The sequence below is a fragment of the Cyprinus carpio genome, chromosome A18 (genome assembly GCF_018340385.1).
Source record: "Cyprinus carpio isolate SPL01 chromosome A18, ASM1834038v1, whole genome shotgun sequence".
Taxonomy (NCBI): domain Eukaryota; kingdom Metazoa; phylum Chordata; class Actinopteri; order Cypriniformes; family Cyprinidae; genus Cyprinus; species Cyprinus carpio.
In genome coordinates this window covers 19,528,525-19,552,936 of record NC_056589.1, presented here as the reverse complement: position 1 = coordinate 19,552,936, position 24,412 = coordinate 19,528,525, and the positions used below count along the sequence as shown (strand labels likewise).

General features: G+C 34.5%; 2 protein-coding genes across 7 annotated transcripts in view; both read left to right on the top strand.

The window, feature by feature from the left end:
• The window catches only part of LOC109077208 (mortality factor 4-like protein 1), a 9,307-nt gene extending 1,122 nt beyond the window's left edge, over positions 1-8,185 (top strand). Inside the window, exons 2-12 of one of the 3 annotated variants that reach the window (XM_042775299.1) lie at positions 3,325-3,371; positions 3,761-3,828; positions 4,109-4,195; positions 4,401-4,481; positions 4,615-4,661; positions 4,847-4,935; positions 5,055-5,156; positions 6,697-6,785; positions 6,944-7,116; positions 7,397-7,481; positions 7,764-8,185. In XM_042775299.1, coding sequence (XP_042631233.1) covers positions 3,325-3,371; positions 3,761-3,828; positions 4,109-4,195; positions 4,401-4,481; positions 4,615-4,661; positions 4,847-4,935; positions 5,055-5,156; positions 6,697-6,785; positions 6,944-7,116; positions 7,397-7,481; positions 7,764-7,848 — 953 coding nt within the window. In that variant the 3' untranslated portion in view covers positions 7,849-8,185. The remainder of the gene's footprint in view (positions 1-3,324; positions 3,372-3,760; positions 3,829-4,108; positions 4,196-4,400; positions 4,482-4,614; positions 4,662-4,846; positions 4,936-5,054; positions 5,157-6,696; positions 6,786-6,943; positions 7,117-7,396; positions 7,482-7,763) is intronic. The other 2 variants (XM_042775300.1, XM_042775301.1) reach the window with 2 other exon arrangements.
• Positions 8,186-8,334: 149 nt separating this feature from the next.
• Positions 8,335-23,878, top strand: LOC109077209 (uveal autoantigen with coiled-coil domains and ankyrin repeats-like). Of its 4 annotated transcripts, none has more exons than XM_042775297.1 (15): positions 8,335-9,686; positions 10,909-11,036; positions 13,692-13,780; positions 14,000-14,064; positions 14,900-14,957; positions 15,913-15,983; positions 16,136-16,242; positions 17,216-17,397; positions 17,892-17,929; positions 18,770-18,850; positions 20,011-21,007; positions 21,080-21,204; positions 21,637-21,756; positions 23,084-23,149; positions 23,261-23,878. In XM_042775297.1, exons 1-15 carry the CDS (start codon positions 9,651-9,653, stop codon positions 23,330-23,332), a joined length of 2,235 nt encoding a protein of 744 aa, XP_042631231.1. In that variant the 5' UTR covers positions 8,335-9,650; the 3' UTR covers positions 23,333-23,878. The 4 variants fall into 4 exon arrangements, with proteins under 4 accessions (XP_042631231.1, XP_042631230.1, XP_042631229.1 ...); XM_042775296.1 differs by having other exon boundaries at positions 20,011-21,204; positions 23,261-23,359; positions 23,396-23,878; XM_042775295.1 differs by having other exon boundaries at positions 20,011-21,204.
• The last annotated feature ends 534 nt before the right edge of the window (positions 23,879-24,412 follow it).

The window sequence follows — 24,412 nt, the reverse complement described above, 5'->3', positions numbered from 1 at the left end:
TGATATGTAAACTTCAACGGGTGTGTTTCGTTACTTAGTAAAAGAACAATATTTACAGCCATCTTTTACTGTCATATATGTAAGTCAGGATGCACGCTATTGAATTAAAGTTGAATCTGTTAACACATTCATTTTTAAAACACAGTATTCCATCTCAGCTTCAAAAGGTGTGTCTTATTACTGGTTCATAGACGAACATTTAAATGTTGTTTTTATTCACAAAACTATAACACAGCACATGATAATGAAAATGTCAACGAATACATCAATCAATGTAAATACGCTCTTCTATCTTTACTTCAAAGGGTGTGTCTTGTTAGTGGTTCCTAAACCAATATGTAGATGTTAGTTTTATTCACAGGACTATAAGACAACACATGATATTAAAATGTAAACAAATATATTAATTAATTTCCTATAAATGTAATCTTCAATCTCAGTTTCTAAGGGTGTGTCTTGATACTTGTTCCTAAAAGAACATTTCAATGTTGATAACTATAAGACAAAAAAAAAAAAAAAAAAACTTATTGAAATGTAAAAATTTAGAAAAAGCTTATTAAAGGGATACTCTACCCCAAAATGAAAATTTGTCATTAATCACTTACCCCCATGTCATTCCAAACCCGTAAAAGCTTCGGAACACAAGATATTTTGGATGAAAACCGGGAGGCTTGTGACTGTCCCATTGACTGCCAAGTAAATAACAGTGTCAAGGTCCATAAAAGGTATGAAAGTTGTCGTCAGAATACTCCATCTGCCATCAGACATGCTATCTGGGTTATATGAAGTGACAGGAACACTTTTTGTAAGCGAAGAAAACAAAAATAACGACTTTATTCAACAATTCCATTGTCAACAGTCTCCTTTGTTTCTCTCCATATCACCGTATGCTGCATATGCTCTTCTGTATCATCACTTCTTTCAAATCAAAGCTAAATACATGTGGAACACATTGCAGTTGTTTTGACTGAGTTTGATATTCAGAAATGTGAATAAATCAATTTAAAATACACAGAGTCTGACATTCAAACCTCAAAGGGTGTATCTTGTTGCCGGGTTTTTTTTTTTTTTTATGGTTGTTTAGGAGTCTCTTATTTGTCCTGAGCAGTTAAACTGTCCATGTTATTCTTCAGAAAAACACTCCAGGTAACATGGGAAAAATATAGGTTTCTTCTGAAGCTTCTGACATAATTTGGCTATTATTGTGTCTTGTGGGACTATATGTATACATCTTTGATGCAAAATATCTTACTCAGGACAGTACTAAAAAAATAACATGCATTTTGTGTGATCCCTTCTTCAAAACATTAAAGTGTTATTGATTTATTGGTTAATCAGCTTAATAAACAATTTAATTGGCTGTTTCAATTGCATGTGTTCTCTCATATTCTTAGAAACCAGTAACAAGACACAGCTTTTAAAGATGTGATGGAAAACTGCATACATGTAAATTAATTTATTAACAGATTTGAATTTCTTTATATTGAAATTATACTGAAGACTCTATGGAAGTTGAATGTCAATAGTGTGATTACTGCATCTGTTTTGACAGTGAAAACTTCTGCAAAATGTTCTTTAAGAAATTTGTAACAAGACACACAGCCTATAAAGCTGAGATAGAAGATTGTATGTATTTTAAACTAAATTATGTATTGGTTTAATTTTTTATAGTTCTGTGGCTAAAACCACCATAACAATGTTTGTCTAATCTAATAAAAAGACATACCCTTTGAAGTTGTGTAATAAAACTGAAATTAAAATGATTAAAAATTAGATTTTCAAACTCAAGTCAAAACAACTGCAAAACAACACTCTTTGCCAGCTTCTGTTATATTTCTGTGACTAAAACAAACATAAAAATGTTTTAAAAAAAACAGTAACAAGACACAGACCATGAGGTTGCTACAGAAGAGTGTATTTATTATACATTTTTTTATTTTTTACTGGTTTAAGTTTCAATAGAGATTTCGATTTTGCAAACTGGAACAACGTTGATATTGTGACATTGTTTCACCGTTGAAATTGCGACGTTGTTTCACCATCTTACTCTTCAGCATGGGTGAATTAAGGTCGTTCTGTAGATGTTGGATTAACGTTGAATTAGGTGTTGATTTTGCAAATTGAATCAACGTCGATAACGCTACGTTAGTACGTTAGGTACAGATCTTGTAAAAAAAAACATTGAATTATAAGTGTTTTTGAGTTTGAAACGTTCGTCTTTGCGTCATTATGTCATGTCTGTATTCATAAAGGAGGAGTCCTGGCTAGTAGGCTATATTGCGTGTGTGGATGCTGCAGGTTACAATTGTAGCCTTTAACTTGACATTTTAGAATGAGTTCTAAGGAACATTATTTTTTATTTATTTTTTGCTGTTGTTTGTATGTGGTTAAAAGAGGACATGCGAGGACACTTAAATAGTATGACAATTAGAGATTAAATTGAAATCTACAGATAATGCTAATACACACTAAAACACAGTCACGCAATGTTGACATTGTTAATATTAACAATTTGAGAACAAATTATAAAAATAATAATTTGCGCTGTTTAACGTGATCTGAACTAACTTTGCGATCATTAGATTTAATCACCATTGGTAGCGCGACTTATTGTAAAACTTTTCTTTTTTTCAGTTGGTCAGAACAAAACTGGCAGACATGTTACTTGCTCAGATTACATTTTCAGGTGAAACCTCTTTGTAGGAGTCAAATTAAGAGTGTAGCCCTTTAAGGAACCTGGCAGGAAGTAGATATTAGAGAAATGCGACACTAAGCAAACTTTCTAGTAAAGCTTTCTTTCGTAGATATTAGAGACACCGTTTTTTCTAATTTTTAATACATTGTATGTTCGGAATACCATGGTATATCCGTTATTTTGTTTTGTTCTTTCTATATTTTGGTATCGCTTTTCATACAATTTCGAGTTAGTTAAATCGGCGAATGTAAAGAGTTACTCCATCCTTATCAACAACGTCAAGCAATTTCAAAACAAACAAAACAACGGGAACAAATCATCAGCACTGTAAGGAAAGCTAACTAACAAATAAAACACGCATACAAAACCTGTTTAGTTGAATAAATAGCATTTTATTAAAACTTGCAGAACCATTTTAAGCTACGAACTGTAAATAAATTTTAGTATTGTTTTATAGAAATGCAAATTATATTTCAGTTTTAAATAACTTTGTTTTTATCAGCTGAATCATGGCTGTGGCAGACAGAAATTGGAAAATTACAATAAACACCCTTTCATATAATTAAATTCTTTGTTTATTAGCCTACCACTTGATGTCATTACACATTAATATTTCTGATGTATTTCAGGTGAACGAGTGCTGTGCTTTCATGGGCCATTGCTATACGAAGCTAAGGTATCTGAATCATTCATGTCATTTAGCATCTTTCAAAAACCTGTTTAATTTTTTTTTGGTAGCAATAACATGAAGTTTCCTTTTTTTTTTTTTAAGGGTATATGGAGTCCCTTAAGTGTTTGATGTAGTGGATCGGGGTTTATGCTTTTGATATTTTTTTTCTGTGTTCAGCTGAATAAAATATGCACAGCAGCCATTTAACCATTCTTTTAAATCTTGGGGCTTAAGATGTTTTGTCGTCCTCATTTATTTTCATGTGAAAATGTTTCATGTTTTTTCCATGGTAGTGATAAACATTTAAATTGTGGGGGTTCTCTGATAACTTTTGAACTGTCTTCCTCTGAAAGATGATTTGGATGTTTATGCATATTTTATGTCTTTCCTCACAGTGTGTAAGAATCACTATCAAGGACAAACAAGTGAAATATTTTATTCATTACAGTGGATGGAATAAGAAGTAAGTCTAAGTATTGAAAGTGCTGATTTGAAGGGATGAAAATTTAGTGCTAGTTAGGACACAGTTAACATCCATATGTTATGTAAGTTGAAATGGTTAATGTAGTTTCATTATTTCTTTTTAATGTAGTGGTTAATGTAGTCTCATTTGTAAGTCGCTTTGGATAAAAGCGTCTGCTAAATGATTAAATGTAAATGTAAAATGTAGTTTCTGCCAATTACCATATGTTGTACCAGTTTGATCCCTTAATTCTAAGAATGTGTGTTCAATGTGGTTCTAGCTGGGACGAATGGGTTCCTGAAAGCCGTGTGCTCAAATATGTGGACAGTAACCTGCAGAAACAGAAAGAGCTTCAGAAGGCAAACCAGTGAGTAATAAAGTTTAGAAACGAGACAAAAACAGATATTTCAAAGAAATTAAATTAATTTGACTATTTAATGCACATAATGCTTCCATATCCATATTATTCTGTCATTTTAATTCCATTGGAACAGGAAGCAGTTTATACAATCTGTGATGCATGTTTATTTTTTAATGAGAAAAGATTTAATGCAAAACATACTGTTTTTCAGAGACCATTATGTTGAGGGAAGGATGAGGGGTGTCGCACCGAGCAAGAAAATCGCTGCTGTGCAGCAAAAAAATGTAGATGTGTGAGTGTTGCTTTGTCAGCTTTTACTTTTTGGAGTGCCCTTAAATGAACTCTGCTTCTTGCCTCATCTAGAATTTTTAAAATGAACTGTCAAAACTGCAAACTTAATTTTACTGATGCATATTTAACCACAGGCTTTCTATTCATTTCACTAGAAAAACAAAGAAGAACAAGCAAAAGAGTAAGTTCCAATTCCCTATGCAAATACTGATGTATTTTGATCTGTCAAAGTAGTTTGATCTGTTTACAGATCTGTCATCTTGTTCTCCAAGTAGTTGCAGATGCAATAAAATTCATACAGTATTAAATGTGGTTTAGAGCTATTGATTATTAACTGATAAAAATCTTGTCTTGTTTGCTTCTCAGCACCAGGGGCTGGAGAGGGCACTAGCACTGGGGACATGCCTCACCCCCCACGCAAGAAGAGGGCACGTGTTGACCCAACTGTTGAGAGTGTATGTCAGTTACAAGGCTGTTTAAATTAAATGGCTAATATTTAGAGTCTCTCTGAGTTGGTTTCAACAGAAATGAAAAGTGAGGCTATTTTTGACTCCCAAACTGGCTTTGTATGCAGGAGGAGACTTTCATTAACAGAGTAGAAGTGAAGGTAAAAATTCCTGAAGAGTTAAAACCGTGGCTGGTAGATGACTGGGACCTGATCACTAGACAGAAGCAGGTAACTAAAAACAACCTCCTCTGCTCAACCAAATCCAACTTCTGCATTGCTCTTTATTCAACTAAATTGTATAATAATAAAATACAGAATGCTGTCTAAAGCAACATCTAGACATAGAAGAAAAATGTTTTAATTACACGATGAACAATTTTTTCAATTTCTGAATAAATTGGTCATAAGGGTTGGGAACCGAGAACCGGTTCTTATTCAGAATCGGTTCTGTTCTTTGAAAAGAATTGGAACCGTAAACAATTTCTAAGTTTTGGTTCCGAAAACGGTTCTGGTGCGACACGTGAGCAAGCGCTGTGAGCAGCCTTCCGCCAGTGTCTAATGATTCAGCATTTGCCGTAAAGGATGTCACAAACAAAATAACAGAAACACCGCCCTGCCTCTTTAATTACTGAGCACATTGATTCCAATGACGCGCCGCGTCTTTAACTACCGAACACATGTTTCCCAAGACTGCATGCGCACTCGCACCTTTGATAATTGTCCACGTCGTTTTGTCTGACTGTAACTTTCATGTACCGTCAACGCATCATTTGCCACCAATATATTACATTATACTTGTCCCATATTGTCATTTATATACATACTGACTTCAACTTGGACCACTAAATAAATAGACTGCTATTGTTATGTAAGTATGAGGGTTAGATTATTTAGTGTACAGGTCATTTCAAGAGTTTTTTTAACAATACACAGCCCTACTTATGGAGATCTGTATACTGTAATATATGTTGAATTTTGACATTGCCAACCTTTAAATTAAGTTGACAGTAAGTAATAAACAGTATTGAGCATTGAGAAGTTGAGTATTGTGCAGAACCGGAACCGGAAAATTTCTAACAATTCCCAACCCTATTGGTCGTAAAATTAAATTTTGAGTTTTGAAATATAATACTGTTTTCACACCATGTCGTAATTAGCATAATTACTAGATGACAATCTGAGACGTTCTGAGACATTATGCATTTCTAGGGTGACCAGAGTTCAAGTCCCGGTTGTGGTGCTTTCCCGTTTCTGTACCAATTTGCTTCTTGTCTGCTCTCCACTGTACTATATAATAAAGGCAACAAATGCAAAAATAAATCTTTAAAATTAAATGAATTTGAAATTTGTAAATTGAGTAATCAAGAGACAAAACCGCAGTCCATCAAGGAAGAAGCGGTTGTTATGAAAATAGCTTATTAATAAACGTATAGTTTTAGTAGGACATTAGATGTATTCAACTATGTGTTAGTCACATTAAAGTTTTTTTTGTGTTATTTAATTTTTAGATTGCTGCATTATTCAGGCATTACCTTTAGTCATTAGTTTTATGCATTATTGAACAGAAATATTACACGGGTAACTACTGAACTGCATTTTACTGTTGAAACTACTGTCAATGCTTACAGGTTATAATTATGAGTTCTACGAAAACATTAACAAGCAAGTCAAAATCTTGTAATTATGATAATTATGACATGGTGTGAACATACCTTAATGTGCACTGTGAAAATGTTTGTGGTTTATTTCCTTTTTTTGGTTTGTTTAGCTTTTTCACTTGCCTGCTAAAAAGAAAGTAGATGATGTCCTTGAGGACTATGCAAGTTACAAGAGAACAAGAGGAAACTCTGATAACAAGTATGTTTGTATGCCATATGTAAAAAAAAATAATTCTTATCCAGTTAGTTGAAATCACCATTGTGCAAATGATTAATTTGTTATGTAAATCATGCAGTTCATTTGATACAAATAAGATGTAGAGAGAGTTTCTAAAGTGGTACGTGATCTTTACTCAGAGAACAGGCCGTGAATGAGGTGGTTGCTGGAATCCGCGAGTACTTCAATGTCATGTTGGGCACTCAGCTCCTCTACAAGTTTGAGAGGCCACAGTATGCAGAGATCCTAGCAAACCATCCAGATAAATCCATGTCTCAGATCTACGGAGCCCCGCACCTACTGAGGCTTTTTGGTATGGACTTAAATGCTAATTTTATTTTGAAACCTAGTTGTACCTTTAAAATAAAAGCAACCAGTCAATTTCAGGTATTTTACAAGAAACAAAATGAATGCTACAAACTGTTATAGAAAGATGCATATTAATCCATGCCCATAATCACATTCTCATAGCTTAACGTAATCATGGAAATACAGCAAAGAACATGTGAATGAGTTCTGGGGGGGCTTTAATCAGTCTCCATATCTCAGAGAATGTTTTGATTGATTATAGCCTCTTTTGTGTCCACTGACAGTGAGAATTGGAGCAATGCTGGCCTACACACCTCTGGATGAGAAGAGTCTGGCCCTGCTTCTCAGCTACCTGCAAGATTTTTTAAAGTAAGTAGAAATCTGTTTTAATATTTTGAATTCATTATGAGAATTTAATCAACTTTCCGAGGCTGTCAGGTTACTAATAAGACATTTATTTTTGTTAACAACCGTTTATTGAATTCTATTAATAAGACGTTTCATGATAATCTTGTACACTAGTTTTCAATAAAGCTGGCCTAATATCAAGCCAAAGTCATGCAGATTATGAAAACTGTTTAAGATCAATTTATTTTAAAATGGGTTTTATACACTGATGCAGGTAGTAACTGATGTTTATGCTCGATTTAGGTATTTGGTGAAGAATTCATCGTCTCTGTTCAGTGCAAGTGACTATGAGGTTGCGCCTCCAGAATATCATCGCAAAGCTGTCTGAGGGCAAAGCCAGTGAGGATGTTTGGTGCTACGTTCTGGTCCTCATTTTTTTTTTTTTTTTTTTTTAATCCATTCATCAAGTCTTGTGGAAGATCTTAGTGCCCACAACATGAGTCAATAATTATTCAGTACTCTAAGGATGATGTCTGGTATTCCAGATAAGGATGAAATCTCTTCGGAAAGCTGCTGGTAATTGCTCCCATTTTATTGATCAAACTTATTTTTTATTTTTCTGGTTTATGTAATATTCATAAACAGAACCTGGTCGTGTATAGTTGAAATGCTGCATTTTTTTCCTTCAAACATGTCAGTCAATAAATTGTCCTTTTCAGCTGCGACTCTGCTGCATTTTTTTTTAACTACAAATGGACTCTTGCCAATTTTTTTTATAGAAAAGTTCAAAAGCTTTAACGATGAATAACATCTTGATGTTAAGAAAAGTAAAGGTTGTGTAGCAATAGAAATTCAAAGGTGTGCAGCCACATTAAAGCAGATGCTGTTGACCTTGGGTCACATTAAAAAAAATGTAAAGCCTTTGAAGAGTTTGATGTTTTGTTTGGAGTTCTTTGCTAGCTTCAATCTAATATACATTTGGGGGATTTGCAATTGTATTTTTTTAGTATTCCTATGTTGTTTAAATATATTATGAAATTAAAAGAGCATGTTACTGTACAGATTAATATAATTTTCACCAGACTACAAATGTTCAGAAACCACACAGCAGCACTGGCAAACAAGTGTAGCTCAGCTTCACATAACATACTGCAGTGAACGTTAAAGCACTTTGTACAGCTGCTTTTTGAGAAATACAATGGCAAGGCAATGAATACCTCTATTTGGGCGGCTGCTGTCACATAGAACATATTTTAAGGGCAGAATGAATGAGGTCTTTCAAGAGGCTAGTGTTTGAAACAGGTTTGTCTTCTGGATTTGGCGAGTTCCCAGACTTGAGCTGGAGCCACTCAAACATCATGAAATGACAGACTACATCAAAGAAGATAACCCTGGCGTTAAATGTATTTCTATTGGAAGTAGCAGTAGCATTGGTGTTATTGTTCAGTGTTTTCTGTATTTTAACAAAGAAATGAATCTCCTTTTGTTTGTTTAGAGGGCTGTTAAAGGATACCACAAAGAGGATGTGATTCGCAGGACGATTCATACACAGTTTCTACATACACTAGGTGGCGCTATAATATATAATTTTTATTTTCATTAATAACTTTGGAACCTGAAAATTACTAGCCTTTATTTTGTGAACGCAATCACCAAACTTTAAAACCTGGTACATATGGACAACAGGTCCATGATAGCGCAAGTATAGAAAAAAAAAATCTACAAAATCACAAAAAGTGCGAAATCAATTTATATAATAATTTCATGTTCATTTAAATCATATGCTAAATTTAAAAAAAGAAGGTATTTTTCCAACCAACCACTGATAACGCAACTGTGTTTTCACACAAGACTAGCTTACTGACAGCATTACACGAAGCTAAAAAATCCAAAACAAACCCTTATTGTCGAGCTGGTTTCGAAGGCATCTATAAAGTCTGTGGAATCTGTAGCCCACAAATCATGTGAATTAGCTTTTCCACGGCATGACCTTCATACGGAGACTCCCAGTGCACGCCGATTGGCTCAGTGTTACACAGTTTTCCTGACGATTGGTTCAGGGAGTGCGTCAGGTCTCCTGAACCTTGTAACCGAGGGGTGGAATAAAGATTGCAGGCAAACTTTGACAAGAGGCGCACATTTGGACATCTGGACAAGTGCACTGGGCTTAGTTACTATTATACTGGAACTATGAAAAGTTTAAAACAACGGCTTAAGAAAAATGAGGTAAACATTAGTGACATTAGATAAAGTTTTACTATTTCGAAAAGCTTGTGAAGACTTTGGAGCAAGCCCATGTCCTGAATCTGAGCGTGTATAGTCTGCGCGTATTTGTTCTGTAAGTTGCGTATTATTTTGCTGAACGCCAGGGATGAATTATGTTTATGGCTAAAGTGATAAGGACTCTACTCTTCAGACTCGTTTATCACATGTTCAGGAAATACGCGACAGTAGTTGATTTTATCACGAATTATGCTTGTGTCTAGTAAACCGTTTTCCGCTTGAGTGAGTGAGACAAGCAGAGATTGTTTACTGTGTTGTTGCAACGGAATACGGCTGTAGAATCATCTCACAAATTTGTTTGTGATTTTATCCGCTCTCTGGTGACTTTGCTGTGGTAGACTATAAGGTTCTTTGAATAACTGAAATAATTTTGCAATATGGAATTGTAAAGCGGTCAACAGACCTGGAACTACTTCGTAGTGCGGTTATTGAAAATAAAAGACAGATTAGAACGTCTGTCAGCCAACCAAAATCAAGAATTCAGCATCACCTTGGCATAAACTACACCACAAAAAGGATAGTTCTAGTCCTGAATGTTGATTGGTCAAAACAGGTTTCCAGCCTGCTATATTCCACAGTATAGTATTGTTCCAAAAGTTCCTGGCACATTGGTAGATCATCGCGTTAACAACGCAAAAGGTCATGGGTTCAATTCCCAGGAAACACACATACTGGTATCCTGGGAATTGAGGAAAAATAAAAAAATAAAAATATATATATATATATATATATATATATATATATATATATATAATATGTATATGTATAGCCTTTATGCAGTATAAGTCGCTTTGGATAAAAGCATCTGCTATATGCATAAATATATATATATAGTAGACATTCACAGCCCCCATAGCAGAATCATTGTTTTATATTTTGCAAAGCAATATTCTGTCATTTTAGGAGGAAATATATCATATTGTGGAATTTGTTACTTATTGAATTTTAACAGGTTTCACATTAAAACTTGTGATTTGTTTCTGTTAAACATGGAAACAAAGAAAGTTTTAATTTTTAAGAAAATAAAACAAAGAAAGTGTTTATTAGCAGAGCCAAACAGACAATGGCAAAAGTGATTACACTTCCAGTGATGCATCTGTAGAGCTGCAGTAGAATACGTTGTGAAACTGATGGTGTTTTTTTTATATATTTGCCATTGTCTCAGAGTACAGAATGGGGAAAGTATGATGAGCGTCTGATGAAGGCAGCAGAAAATGGAGATATAGAGAAACTCACAGCCACACTCAAGAAAGGAGCCAACCCCACCAAACTAGACCTCAAGGGCCATTCTGCGTAAGTGCCACTTCCAAATGACCCCCTCTTTCGTGATGCTGAAAAATATTGTCTACTGTACAAAAAGCAGTATTTCATGCTCTCAAACTTTACTGAGAGTAAGTTCCTGCGTATAATCTATATTTTCTACCTGTATCCAACAAAACCAAGTGACTGTCATAACATTTTTGCAAAGACAACTCATTTTAAAGTCAGTCAGCGTCCTCTATGGTTTTGTGCACTACTAAACTCATTCCCACACTACGTTTTGAAGTGGAAGCGAACCCCTCTGTGAAGGGCTCTGTCCGGATCATTTACATTTATGCATTTAGCAGACGCTTTTATCCAAAGCGACTTACAGTGCATTCAGGCTATACATTTTTTATTTTATATTTTTATCAGTATGTGTGTTCCCTGGGAATTAAACCCATGACCTTTTGCGCTGCTAACGCAATGATCTACCACTGAGCCACAGGAACACGTTGTTGTGTGAGCTTTGATTTGACGTCAATCTCAGAAACATATCTCTTTCCTGCCTGCTGGGACTACTGTGCTCACTTTTCCTATATGCATTTCATCACTCATCTCAAAACAAAAGAAGGCTTTTTAATAAAAGTGCAAATGTCCAGCCAGGGAATGAGGGAAGGGAGTTTGATAGTTCTATTTTTTGTGCCCTCATCCTCCCCTGCAATGCACATTACTATTTGGTTGTTTTTATTTTTATTTGCTGTTTATGATTGAGAATTAGGGATTGTGTGTTTGTAGTGCTTTTTTTTGTGTTTTTCATTAGAATTGCCTGGATCATGACTGGACATGTACGCTAACCTAAGTCTTTACTGCTGTTTCACCCTACTGCTATCTAGATCCCACTTCTGCATTGTTTTTTTCTTACATTTTACCTTCTAGGATAAGCTCTCTAGAATGTCCTGTTTGCTTTGTGCAAAGTTCTGTATTCCTTTACTGTATAATTGACAAAGCTATGGTAGTGATTCCACAATCTGTATGAGATCTTTCCTTCATGGGCCTGCTGCACACTTGTGGTGGTAAATACTAAAGGATAAGAAGAAGGATAAACAAAGCACACAAATAAATGTTGAACCTCCAAGTATGATAAGTACATTTATTTCTTAAGAATCAATCTAAAAAGTATAAATGTTTTGGAAAATAAAGTCAAAATAAGTAGTTTTACATTGCCTTACTAGAACCTGTTTTATTACTTCATTTTCATTGTGAAGCCATGCGATTTTCGTATTTCATATTCACAACTTGCTTTTTTTCATGTCAAAAATTATGACTTTAATCTTGTAAATTTAATCTTATTTTGCTATGATTTTATTCTCAAGTTACTACAACTGTTCTGGTCATTTTGAATCTATTCTCAAAATATTCCAACTTTTAATCTCAAAATTCTAAGATTTTTTTCTGAAAATATTATAACATTCTTGTGTTGCTGCGAGTTTATGTTGACATTCTCAAAATAATATGAATTTAATCTTGTAATCTTAACTTTTTTATACGGCAATAACACAGTCGTAGCAAGATTATTTCCAGTTCCATCCTCTCTGCTTGCTTCATAGATAGATTAAAAAATTTTATTAAAAAAGAAAAAACTCCATGCATTAAAAAATTTGATTAAAAAAGAAAAAGCTCCATTCTATCTTAAAAAACAGTTTGGTTTATATTGTTTTGTTTGTTTTTTCTTTTGTTTTTTTCAAAATGAAAGAAAAAGGCAATTACAAGGTTTTAAAAAGTGTTTCAGTTGCCCATCACATCACTTCCCATTTACAATGGAGCCATGTAAGGCACAAAAGAGGTTCCTAATTAGTGAAACAAAGAAGCATGGAAAGCAGAGAAGTTGTTCCACAGACTAAACAAATCATCATACAGTAAATCTTTCTAACTACATAGGCATTTAACTAAATCATAAATGTGTAGCACAGCAGTGCTCCGGTGATAATATGTTTATGGGAGAGTAGTAAACATGGTGTGCAATGTTACATGCAGCCTGTAATTTTTCTTTTTTTTTTATGTCTTCAGGTCAGCTGTTTTTAAGGGCATTGTTATGTATTAGGTGTCAGGCCTGTCACAGGATTTCAGTCATGTCCTGTTTTTGTTCAATATTTTCTGCCTGCTAACGTTTTTCTGTCAAATAGAATATATGCATTTCCTAGCCTTGAACTTGCCAGTTAATATGATGGAATAAAGAAAAGTTTCTTATTTTATTTCCTGTGCATTTTATTTTCATTAAAATAGATTTCATTTTATGCTACACAGTGTCTTCATACCCACTCCTACATTTTGCTGATCCTTCTTTTGTCCTCTAACTATTTCACTTTTCAAATTGCAACAGTCCTGGTGATCTTAACACTGATGTCTCATGCCTGCATTGTTAGTAGGCTCAAGGAGTGTGTCTATTTTCTGTTGAAACAGGCCTAGGCTGCCATGTTGTTGCATGTTTCTTGGCTCTTAATACATCCTCATATAATTGGTAAATCACTGGTAAACTCACCTATGTGTTGTTGATGAGAGTATGATGATATTAATTATCTGAATATATGCAATAATTATACATTATTCATGTTTTATTTATATACATGACATTATGACAACTACTGATGCTATTGTTGGTAATTATGCTTATATTTTATAAATTTACTTTATATATTCTTTTTTAAGGTTTCATGTTGCTGCTAGCAAAGGTCTTATGAATAGTCTAAATGTTTTCCTGGATAACGGTGTCAATGTGAAGGCCGTAGATGGTGCCGGTAAGATTCTATTGCTAATTAAACTATTAAATAAGCAAATTTGTGAAATTCAAATCGTTTTTGGAGAATATCATCATCAGGCTTTAGACAAACTTGTAGAGTTCATGCAGCTGCAGCTGACATTAGAGCAAGAGAGTGACCAACCAAATTATGAAAAACTTTTATTTATTAGGTAGCTGTATGTTTTGTTGTAAATGTCATTGTCTTTCTTCTCTGCAGGTAAAACAGCTTTGCATCTGGCTGCAGCAGGTGGTCATTCCATGTGTGTGCAGAGACTGCTGCAGGTACCATTTCTCCAATAACAATCACAGGAAGAAAGACTAATGAGAAACCACATTGGAATGTCACAGCGCTGACGTCTAACCAGCCCCTTTAGCGATTGCTCTGCCAAAGACTGCTCAATGCTTTCTGTTCTTTCCCTACCCTCTATGTTTTTTGTTTTATGTTTAAAGTCCTTGTTTATTCGTTTTTTTCTTTCTCTACACTTTCTTGTGTTTTTGATCTCCACATAAAGCTGTGTGGTTAAGGCAGGGCTGGAGCAATTTACTTCTCATTCTTGTATCATAGCTACAATTATTTTGCTCACAAACGTACCATGTGAGGTGTGTTATCTGGTATGCAAATATGAATTCTCTTTCGTAAAGCTTTAATGTGAATACAGCAGTAATTAAATGCAAGCGAAAACGAAGGAAATGAATGCAAATGAGTTTCAATGGGCAGTCAATTGCATTAAAGTAGTAAAAACAAAATAATTAAAACCATGAACAATGTAAAGTATTAAAAGAAGTAATCAAAGAAAAATATAATGCACCCTAAGCATCAGTGTGAACATTACATATCAGCTTAATCAAATGCAATCTTATGATTGAGCCAAATTGCAAATGTACATTTGCACATTCGCATGATGAGAGCATGTGCTTTTATTTGGAATTTATGCAATTTACATTCTCTTCAATATATCCTTACCTCAGTTTCCTAGCTTGTTGAGCAGAAGAATATGTAAACAAACTTAAGCTGTTTAATAAATCATTTAAGATTTAAAAACACATTTTATTTAGATTCTGAATGTATGATATTGCTCATGTGCATGTGTTAATACTTACGTTATTTTTACAACAGTGTAAATGTCCTGTTGATGGTACAGACCTGCAGGGCCGTACGGCTTTGCATGATGCAGGTATGTGGATTTTTTGCTTTTTAAGATGTGACAAAATTTTATTAAAAAGTATTTTAATGGAAAATATTAGGTCTAGACATTAAAGGGGTCATTGTTAAATAAAATAATTACATTTAAAATATTGTATTATTTTTCATTTTTTTATTTATTTTTTATTTTATTTTTGTTATTCCACTTAAATTTTCATAATTTATAATACAACATTTGCGTTTGTTTTGCAGACCACAATGTATCGTTAAAGCTTCATTGTTTATTATTATTATTATTATTATTGATAAGCCTGGTCAATATAACCACTGCAAATAACTTTTACAAAATGAAAAATCCTGCAAGTATAAAACAATAACAACCCCTGCTCTTGAACTGACCTCTCACTGCTGAAGCCTGAAAGATTATTTAATTCAGCCCAAATCCACTATTCAGAAAAGACTTGCTGTTTGGTTTAAGAAGATGGCAAAACTATGTATAGTTAATATAATGCGTTCCACCAGCAACTGCACAACAGCAACACATTTTAATGCCACACTGTAATGTCGGACAGCAGATCTTTGGTATGTTAGAATATAAAATAATTAAAAATGGTCTTAGATTTGGAATTCTATACAACATGTATGTACACGTTTTAACATTCTAAAGCAATAAACATTTTATGAGCATGACCCTATGTAACATCTTATAGAAATGTTTAATTCAATTCACTGACATAAATAGTTTATCTACAGATGACAAGCATACAGAACATACCACAAATGAAGCTCTTGACATTGAGTTATTTTAGTTTGCTTCTTTGCATTTTGTTTGTGTGTCAGATATATTATTGTTATTCTTTTGCACAGATCTTTCATTATAAATTCTTCAGTTACTGCATGGTGATGCATCAAGGACAAATATAGTGTCTAGCTGTCAGCTTTGATCTGAAAATTATAATGTCTTGAGTCTTGTTATTGTTTTTCAGCATATGTAGGCTGCAAATCCGCCATCAAAGTACTCTGTGACAGCGGTGCATCTATTGATGCTGTCAACGCAGTAAGTAAAATAGGTTTTGAAACAGCAATTCATTGCACCCTGTGTATGTATAAGAAGCTGAGTGAGAAAGGGAGATAGAAAAATTGATTCTGAAATTGAAACCGAAAAGGTGTTGCAATGTGTGTGGCATTGACTTTTGTTACCTCTTTCAGGATGGTAGATCACCCTTATTGCTTGCCGCTAAGATGAGCCAATCAGGAGCATGCCAGATGCTTGTGCAATATGGAGCATGCACTGTTCTTCGAGACAAGCAAAACAAGTAAGTATTTAAAAATGGTCAGATTTTATGTTCTGTATTAATAATGATGCATAAAAAGTTTGTATAAATCAAATCTCTATAACCAAAATGCCAGAAGAGCAAAATCACATTTTAAATACAAATGCATATTTATATTCAGTTCCAGTCAATATACTGATGTGAATCAGTACCGTATATCAGCTTGCAACCTACAGTAAAATGAAAAGGGCCATCCCAGGTCATCCCAGCTGCATTGCACCAGTGTCCTTAAGAAAACCATCTTTCCATTGAAGTGGCATACAGTTTAATTTGTACACTGAATACAGAAAGCAGCAGCGAAGCTTCACCATATACTTTTATGTTTTTTTATCAGCATTCAATAAAATAGCAACAATTGTTATCAATATTTGAAAACATATTTTATAAGGCTGCCAGAGTTCTTTTAACCTTTGTGCAGTGCTGATGGTCAAAAGTAACTGGCCTTGTAAAAATAGTATATTTCTCATTATGCTATATTATCATCAAATCTTGGGTTCATTTTCTTTAAGTTAGCACAGGTTTGGTATTTATTTTGGAACTGATTGGACATAGGCCTCATTGATCCAATATTTGGATCCTAATAATATAACATAACAAATTTATGAGCAATTTTTTGTAGGCCAGTCATTTTTGACCTGAAACACAACTAACAAGATGGGAAAGGGGACTGGTGCAGGGGGCTATACTCTGTGTGAGCAAAGTCAGAAAGTTTTAGCGATAACATCAGGAACAGCATTGGATTTATTTAATAAATAATATAATATAATTCAGGACATCAAATCATGAACTGCTTTTGATAAGTCATTTACATAAATCTCATGCAAGTAAAGATATTTTAAGCTTTGCAGAAGGAATCAGTTTGAATGACCTTAGTTCAAACCAACTGATCAATCATTTTTTTCTGTGTTTTGTTTGGCCTGTTCACTTGTTCTGTATGTGTGTGTGTTCTGACCAGGACTGCGCTAATCATAGCTTGTGAGAATACCTGTAAAGAAACAGTGGAGATTCTCCTAAAGAGTAAGGCAGATGTTTCTGCAGTGGACCTTTATGGCCATGATGCTTACCACTACGCCAAACTAAGTCAGAAACAAGACTTGATCACACTTGTACAACATGCCTTGGAAACAGCCACTAAAGGTAACCTGTTCCTTGTCAAAACATATTTCCAGTTTCCTAGCAATATATATGTATAAAGTGAAATGAAATGTTGTGTCAGAACACCATAATTAAATTTACACCTGCCGTATCAACCAGCACAGTATTACTTCTGGGTAATGTCATGTCATTTAAGAGAAGTGGCTGATAGATTCAGATCCAGCTGTGCTCACAGAGACTTTTCAGATCCTTAAACTAAAAGGAAATCATTTTCAAGAGGTGACCGGTCTGTATTCCTTTTCCAAAGACTGTCTTATTTAAAGAGAGAGGCCTTTCCAAGAGAAATGCTTATTACAAGCAAATCATATGCTTATTGTAAGGTCACTTGGGTCTGTGAAAGACACTTATCATACCCCTTAAGCCTTAATATCGCCAGATAATTAAATGCAACAAATGCGACAAATGCTTATCTGAAATGTTATGCATTAAAAAGAGAAACATCATGTGCAAAAACATTTCTCCAATTTTGTTTTCAGCTAAGGAAGCTGCCACTGTTTCACAGAAGATCCAACAGGTAACATTGACATTTAGCTGACAGTTTAACTGTTTAAACGCATTTGCATGCATATTTGCAGTCAGGTTCAAGTATTTTTAATCCAAGACAGGAGTCAGTTTGAGTCCAGGAGTCAGTTTGAGTCCAGCAAACCAATGACCTTTTTGTCTGCTCTTAACTGCACTCAAACTGACTTCATCTGTTTATTGATCGTACTGCCATCTAGAGTCTTAAACGTTAATCGCAGTGCACTTGAATTAGAGCCATCCTAATACCCAGCAACCTGATAACGATTTGTGTTGCTGTCTCTGTCTCTGCAATGATGGAAATCAGTTTGATGAAATTTAATGTTCTTTTGCAGCTGTCGATGGAGAGGAAAACTGATTCTCATGCTCATGCAAATAAGTCATACATATCTAAAATGATATATATATATTGCTGTATCACTATTGGAAAAAAAAGATTTTGTAGACATAAGGAAGTGCTTACACTTTTCAGTTTGAAGAAGGATAAATGTTTGAAGATGCATCATGATATCATCTCATAGCATAATTTAAAAATATAATATAATGTATGTAGTTTTACCTCGAATCTGATTGGCTGAGAGGTCTTATCAACCATGAGTAATTCATCTAGTATTACCACGGGAACCATTTCTTACAGTGAATGTCATGGTGGATGACCAAACCAACTATAATTTAATTAATAACAAAAAAAAAAAAAAAAATGCTCTGCAGCCAAAGCAAGTCAGTGATGTTGTACATAGACATTTAGTTACCCTGAATGTTCCTTTAATAGTATATCTACAATAACACAGATGATGTTTTTTGATTATTATAGTGTTTTTCTTTCCAAATGCAGGCTAAACCCCCATCAGCAGTGATCGGCCAGACCAAAGCAGGATCAGTAAAGACTGAGAAACCTTTGTCAGAGCCACTAACAGTGAGTTTCTTTAGGGGATAACTTTTAAAATAAGGCTATGCTATAAGGCAGTCATTTTCCTCTTGTGAAGCTGATTGTGGTCCTGTGATCAGTTGTGAATGTCACCAGTAAAGGGTGTGTCTGAATTACAAAGGGAGCATGGCAGTGTATGTGTGTGTTTTTTTTTTTTTTTTTGTTTTTTTTTTTATCATGGCAGAACATCAGGATTGCAATCAGTCATATCACAGAAGTTTTTCAGGTTTGGGCTGTAAAGTTTTAAACATGTTTTCTGTTCCCTGAAGGAAAAGGTATCAAACAAAGTCATAATCTGGATTCTTAACAGATACCCATCTAACCTGACTTGATCTGTGTCAACTGTGTTCACCCAAAAATGAAAATTTGATGATAATGTACTCACCCTCAGGCCATTCCAACATGTAGATGAATTTGTTTCTTCGAATCAGATTTGAAGAAATTTAGCATTACATCACTTGCTCACCAGTAGGTGCTCTGCAGTGATGGGGTGCAGTTTGAAGTTAAAAAGAAAGTCTTGGTGGATTTTTTTATTACAAACATGCAGGTCTTCGCTTCATGTTTACTGATGGACTGGAGTTGTGTGGATTATTCTGATGGCACTCATTCACTGCAGAGGATCGATTGGTGATCAAGTGATGTAATGCTACATTTTTCTAAATTCGTTTCAAAATTTTCAGCAAATTTTCGCTTTTGATGAACTATTCCTTCAATGTCAGTGGCATTAATATGTATATTTAGTATGTGACCTTGATATCTTGCACAGTTTGTGCTTTTATTAGGCAATTAAACTAAATTTTACATTAAGGTCTTCACAACTAAACAAATCAATCATTGAATATTTTTTGTGTTTTCCTGTAAAAACATAAATGTAAGACTTGTTTTTTAGAGAATAGAAATTTTTTCTTTTATTTTTATATATACTGTATAATAAACAGTCATAGTAATAATGTATTAATATATTATAGATTTTTATGCAGTGCACCAATATAGTTGAGTCATTTTTATGAGATTAGAGAGTCATATCCTCACTTGACATGAACCATATTACATCTAATTCTCATCATAAATGAAAAATGACTGCAGTTGAATTAAAATAGACAAACAAATGATTTCCTACTTCATCATTACCCTTGTGAATTATTCAGGTCAGGCCTGCACAGTCAGCTCCTGTGCCGGTGAAATCTGCTCCGATGGAGTTATTGCCTGGTGAGGTGGAGGCCCTTAGGAGAGAACTAAGAGATTCACGAAGGAGGCAAGAAGCAGCAGAGGCGGAGGTGCACAGGCTGGACACGGCGCTGACTCTGCGTGCTCTGGAGTATGAAGGACTGAGAAGAAGTAGTGAGCAAGCTCTGCATGCGGCCCATAACCAGTCGTGGGAGCTGGAGCAGGCCCTGGGTGAGGTGCAGAGGAGGATGGCCGGCTCGGAAAACCGAGTGAGACAGATGCAAGCTCATCTGGTGACCGTCAGGGAGCACTTGGTGGAAGAGCTGAGAGTCCAGCTCCAAGAGGCCAAAGGTCACCGAGAGGCAGCCGTAGCCAATTTTGGGAGGATGCAGAAGGAGTTCATCCAGAGCCAGAGGGAGGTGGAGCAGCAGAAGGAGAACCAGAGCTCCTTAATGCAGGAACTTAGTCGGCTTTCCCATGAGCTCCTCAGCAGAGAAGAGCAAATAAACACATTGAGGACCAGGTTACCAGAAATGGAGACACAGCAAACTGAGATGTTGTGTAAAAAAGCTCAGACCCCATCAGAATGGTGCCTCACTCATGAGAAGGGCACCATGACTGACCTCATCACAGAGACCAGTGAACAAACCATAGATCCAGAGAACTACATTAGCAAGATTGAGCACACAGTCATAACTAACTCACTGAAAGATGCACTGCAGCAGGCTGAAACCAAAGCTGATGAGGCTCTACAGAAGTACCAGAGTGCCCAGAAGGAGAACCAGAGCCTACTGAGAGAACTTCAAGAACAAAAGACTGAGCTGGACACCATCCAGGAGGCTCTGCAGGCTAGGATTGTTCCTGTTGCCTTAGTGGAAGAAAAGGAGAAAGAGGTGGAGCGACTCAAACTGGCCCTTGAAGAGATGGAGAAGCAACAAAACCAGGCTATTGTGAACATCTCAAACATAAAGGATGAAGGTATTCAGCGAGAAGAACACAGACAGCCATGCACAAGTGAAGTACAGCATAACCAAGTGTCTTCTTCTGCAGGGAGTGACAAAGCAGAATGTGAAGTCACTAGAAGTGCGGTGAAAAATGTGCAGCCAACTGAAAAAGAGAGCAAAAGTAGCACAACTGAAGACCAGGGCAGCACATTGCAAGATCAATTTGAAAAGGTGATTATTGCCTGCATATTTGTTATATTCATTTTATATTCAATGTTCAAGCCCCCCCCCCCTTCACACTCCCCCAAATAAAAGAACAATGATTTTTAAATAATTTAAATATTTTGTAACCTTGATTTAAACTATACTCTTAAAAATAAAGGTTACAATATGGGGTTTGAAAAATATGATTAACAATTAAGTATTGACCAATACCTGCATATAAATAATAATAAAAAAATCTCTGATATTAACTAGTAACTGACATGGTAACCAATATATTGTGCGTCTCTAATTTAAACACAACCATGGTAGTTGAGCTGACCCCATAACAACCATTTTTGCATAGGGCAAGCCCTGCTCATATATATATATATATATTATTTTTTATTTTTTATTTTTCAGAAAATATAAAAATTTAATTACATATGTTGTCTGTCTCAGTCATCAATGGGGCAGAGGTTGGGTCAGGTCAACATATCAGAACCCATCAGCTCCTGTGAACCATCACAGTCTGACAGCTCTCTCCAGTCTCAGGTCCACAGCCTACAACAGCAGCTAGAGGTTAGTTACTGATTGTTTTATCGTTTAGGGCTATTTTTTGAGGTTTTGTTTTGTTGCTTTCTCAAACTAGAGATCTCATTGTTTTTGGTGCAGATTAGCTCAAAATGAGTAATTGGATAGGGTTGCGATAAGATTCTTTAGTATTAATTTTCCAAAAATTAAAGGGAAAGTCCACCCAAAATTGAAAATTCTGAATGCTGGTAACCAAACAGTTTTGGTTCCCATTGACTTTTTTTTTTTTTTTTTTTTTTTTTTTTTTTTTTTATTTTTTTTTTTTTTAATGAGAAACAAAATGTTACCAACACTTTTCAAAATATATGTGTTCCACAGAAAAAAAACAAAAAAAAACACAATGACAGAATTTTCCTTTTTGGGTAAACTATCCCTTTAAGTGTAAGTAAAGGTTTTATCCAAAAATGAAAAATCATGTACTCATACTAATTTTGTTCTAAGCCTGTATGACTTTCCTGACTCTGTGGAACACAAAATTAATCTGGGCCAACATAAAGTGAGAAATTTATGACAGAATTTTGATTTTTGAGTGAACCAATTCTTTAAATTTACAGTTTTAATAATCCTTTGGGCTAAAATATACTGCATACAAAATACAACATCATAAAACAAGAACTAATATATTAAGAAACCCAAAACAATAAAAACACATCTGGTATAAAAATGGGTACAAATTTATACAAAGTGATAAGAACAGAGTTTGATTATTATTTAATTATTAATATAATTATTAAATTGTTTTGTTTTGATTCAAGGAATATTCCGTTGCTTGTGCTGTCTTTGTGGAGAAAAGAAAGCACAGCATATACAAATTCACCAAATTTAAATTCAGTCTGCTAGTAGAGTTTTTGTGCCTTTGCACAGACAGAGATCTTTTGTTCAGCTCTGTGGGGATTGAAATATGCTGGCAATATGTTACAGTAGCATGTTTCTTAGCAACAAGGGCATCAGTGGACATGAAACATGGGTGGCTGGAGAGGGCTTCACCTTGGCAGACTTAACGGAAGCAATTTTTACAATCCCACAGAGTGACATGAAATTGTCCTGTGATTATTAGAAGAAATCTGCTGTGACTGTGATCAAAAACAGCATTACACGTGAATCACTCTTTAGAGACATCTTAACTTTCATCAAAAATACTCTCGTTTTTCAGATGCTTTTACAGTAATCCAACAAAACAGAGCACTTTATGACCTGTATTGTCCATTTCTAAATGAAATGTTGGTTTATGCAGTATTGTTTTTTTGTTTATTTTACCTGATGGGAAACCAATGCATTATTAACTGCTTGTTTTCTTTTCTTTTCTTATTGCCAGGACTGTGAAAAACATTATAGACATGTGCTTTCAATATACCGAACACGGTTGCTCAGTGCAGCACAGGTAACTTTTTATTTTTGTATATTGTCTTGTTATCTAAAGTGCTTCCAGAAGTACTGTAGACCTATGAAGATGGTAGCATTTATGTTCAGAAGCTGTGGATTTATTTTTCAGGGTTACATGGATGAAGAGGCAAGAGTGGCTCTGCTTCAGATTGCCAAGATTAGAGAGGAGTGTGTGTGTTGAGCATTCACTGTGCTGCTGTTCCTGAATGTGTGTGTGTGTGTGTGTGTGTGTGTGTGTGTGTGGGTGTGTGTGTGTGTGTGTACTACTGTCCAAAAGCATGGGGTCTGTAAGATATTTTTAATGTCTTTGAAAGAAGTCTTATGCTCACCAAGGCTGCCTTTATTTGATTATTTTATTTAAATATATTTCAATTTTTATTTATCTCTAATGGCAATGTTCTATTTTTAGCAGTCACTACTTTATTCATTATTCAGTGTCATGTAATCCTTCAGAAATCATTTTAATATGCTGATTTGGTTCTCAAGAAACATTTCAATGTTAAGAACATCAATGTTAAGAACAATAGTGCAGCTTAATATTTTTGTGTGATACTTTTTTTTCAGTTCAAAGTTCAAAAGTTATAAAGTTATATATTTTAGTAACAAATTATTTAAAATAAAACTGAAATTCAAATTTGCTGTGATTTGGATTTTGTATTTTCCCCTTTAATAATGAAAATTCTTGTGTAAATTAACTGTTGTTCTTTGTAACTAATTTAATCCACAAATAAACTATGCAATATTTAAATGTAGCTACATTTGTTTTTGCCAATCTAGTTTTTTTTATAAGCCATTCTAGTTAATTGTAGTAACCAAGACTTACATATATACACATATTTTTAAAAAACAACATTTACTTACAATTCAATAAAAATATTTGAAAAATGTTCCATTTTGGAACAACCTTTACCAAAAAGAAGTAAACTTCAAGTTTATTTTTAATTATACTTTATGAAGCAAGTATACAAATATCAGTGTACTAGTAGTATACTTGTAAGTGTACTATTTCAATACTCCTTGGGATTAAATTGGCCCACTTTCTAGTATATAAAAGTATACTTTTAAGTATGCTTTAAGTATAACAGTAGTAAACTTTGAGTACACAACTAGTTTACATATGTTTTTAGATTAATTTTGATAAATTTGATAAATTCGATTCAACACTAAAAGCTTGACAGTTGTTACTTCTTCGTGGGTTGACATTTTATTCCATAAGGTGTTACACAGTTTTGATGCTGTTTTATATCTGATCTGTTACATT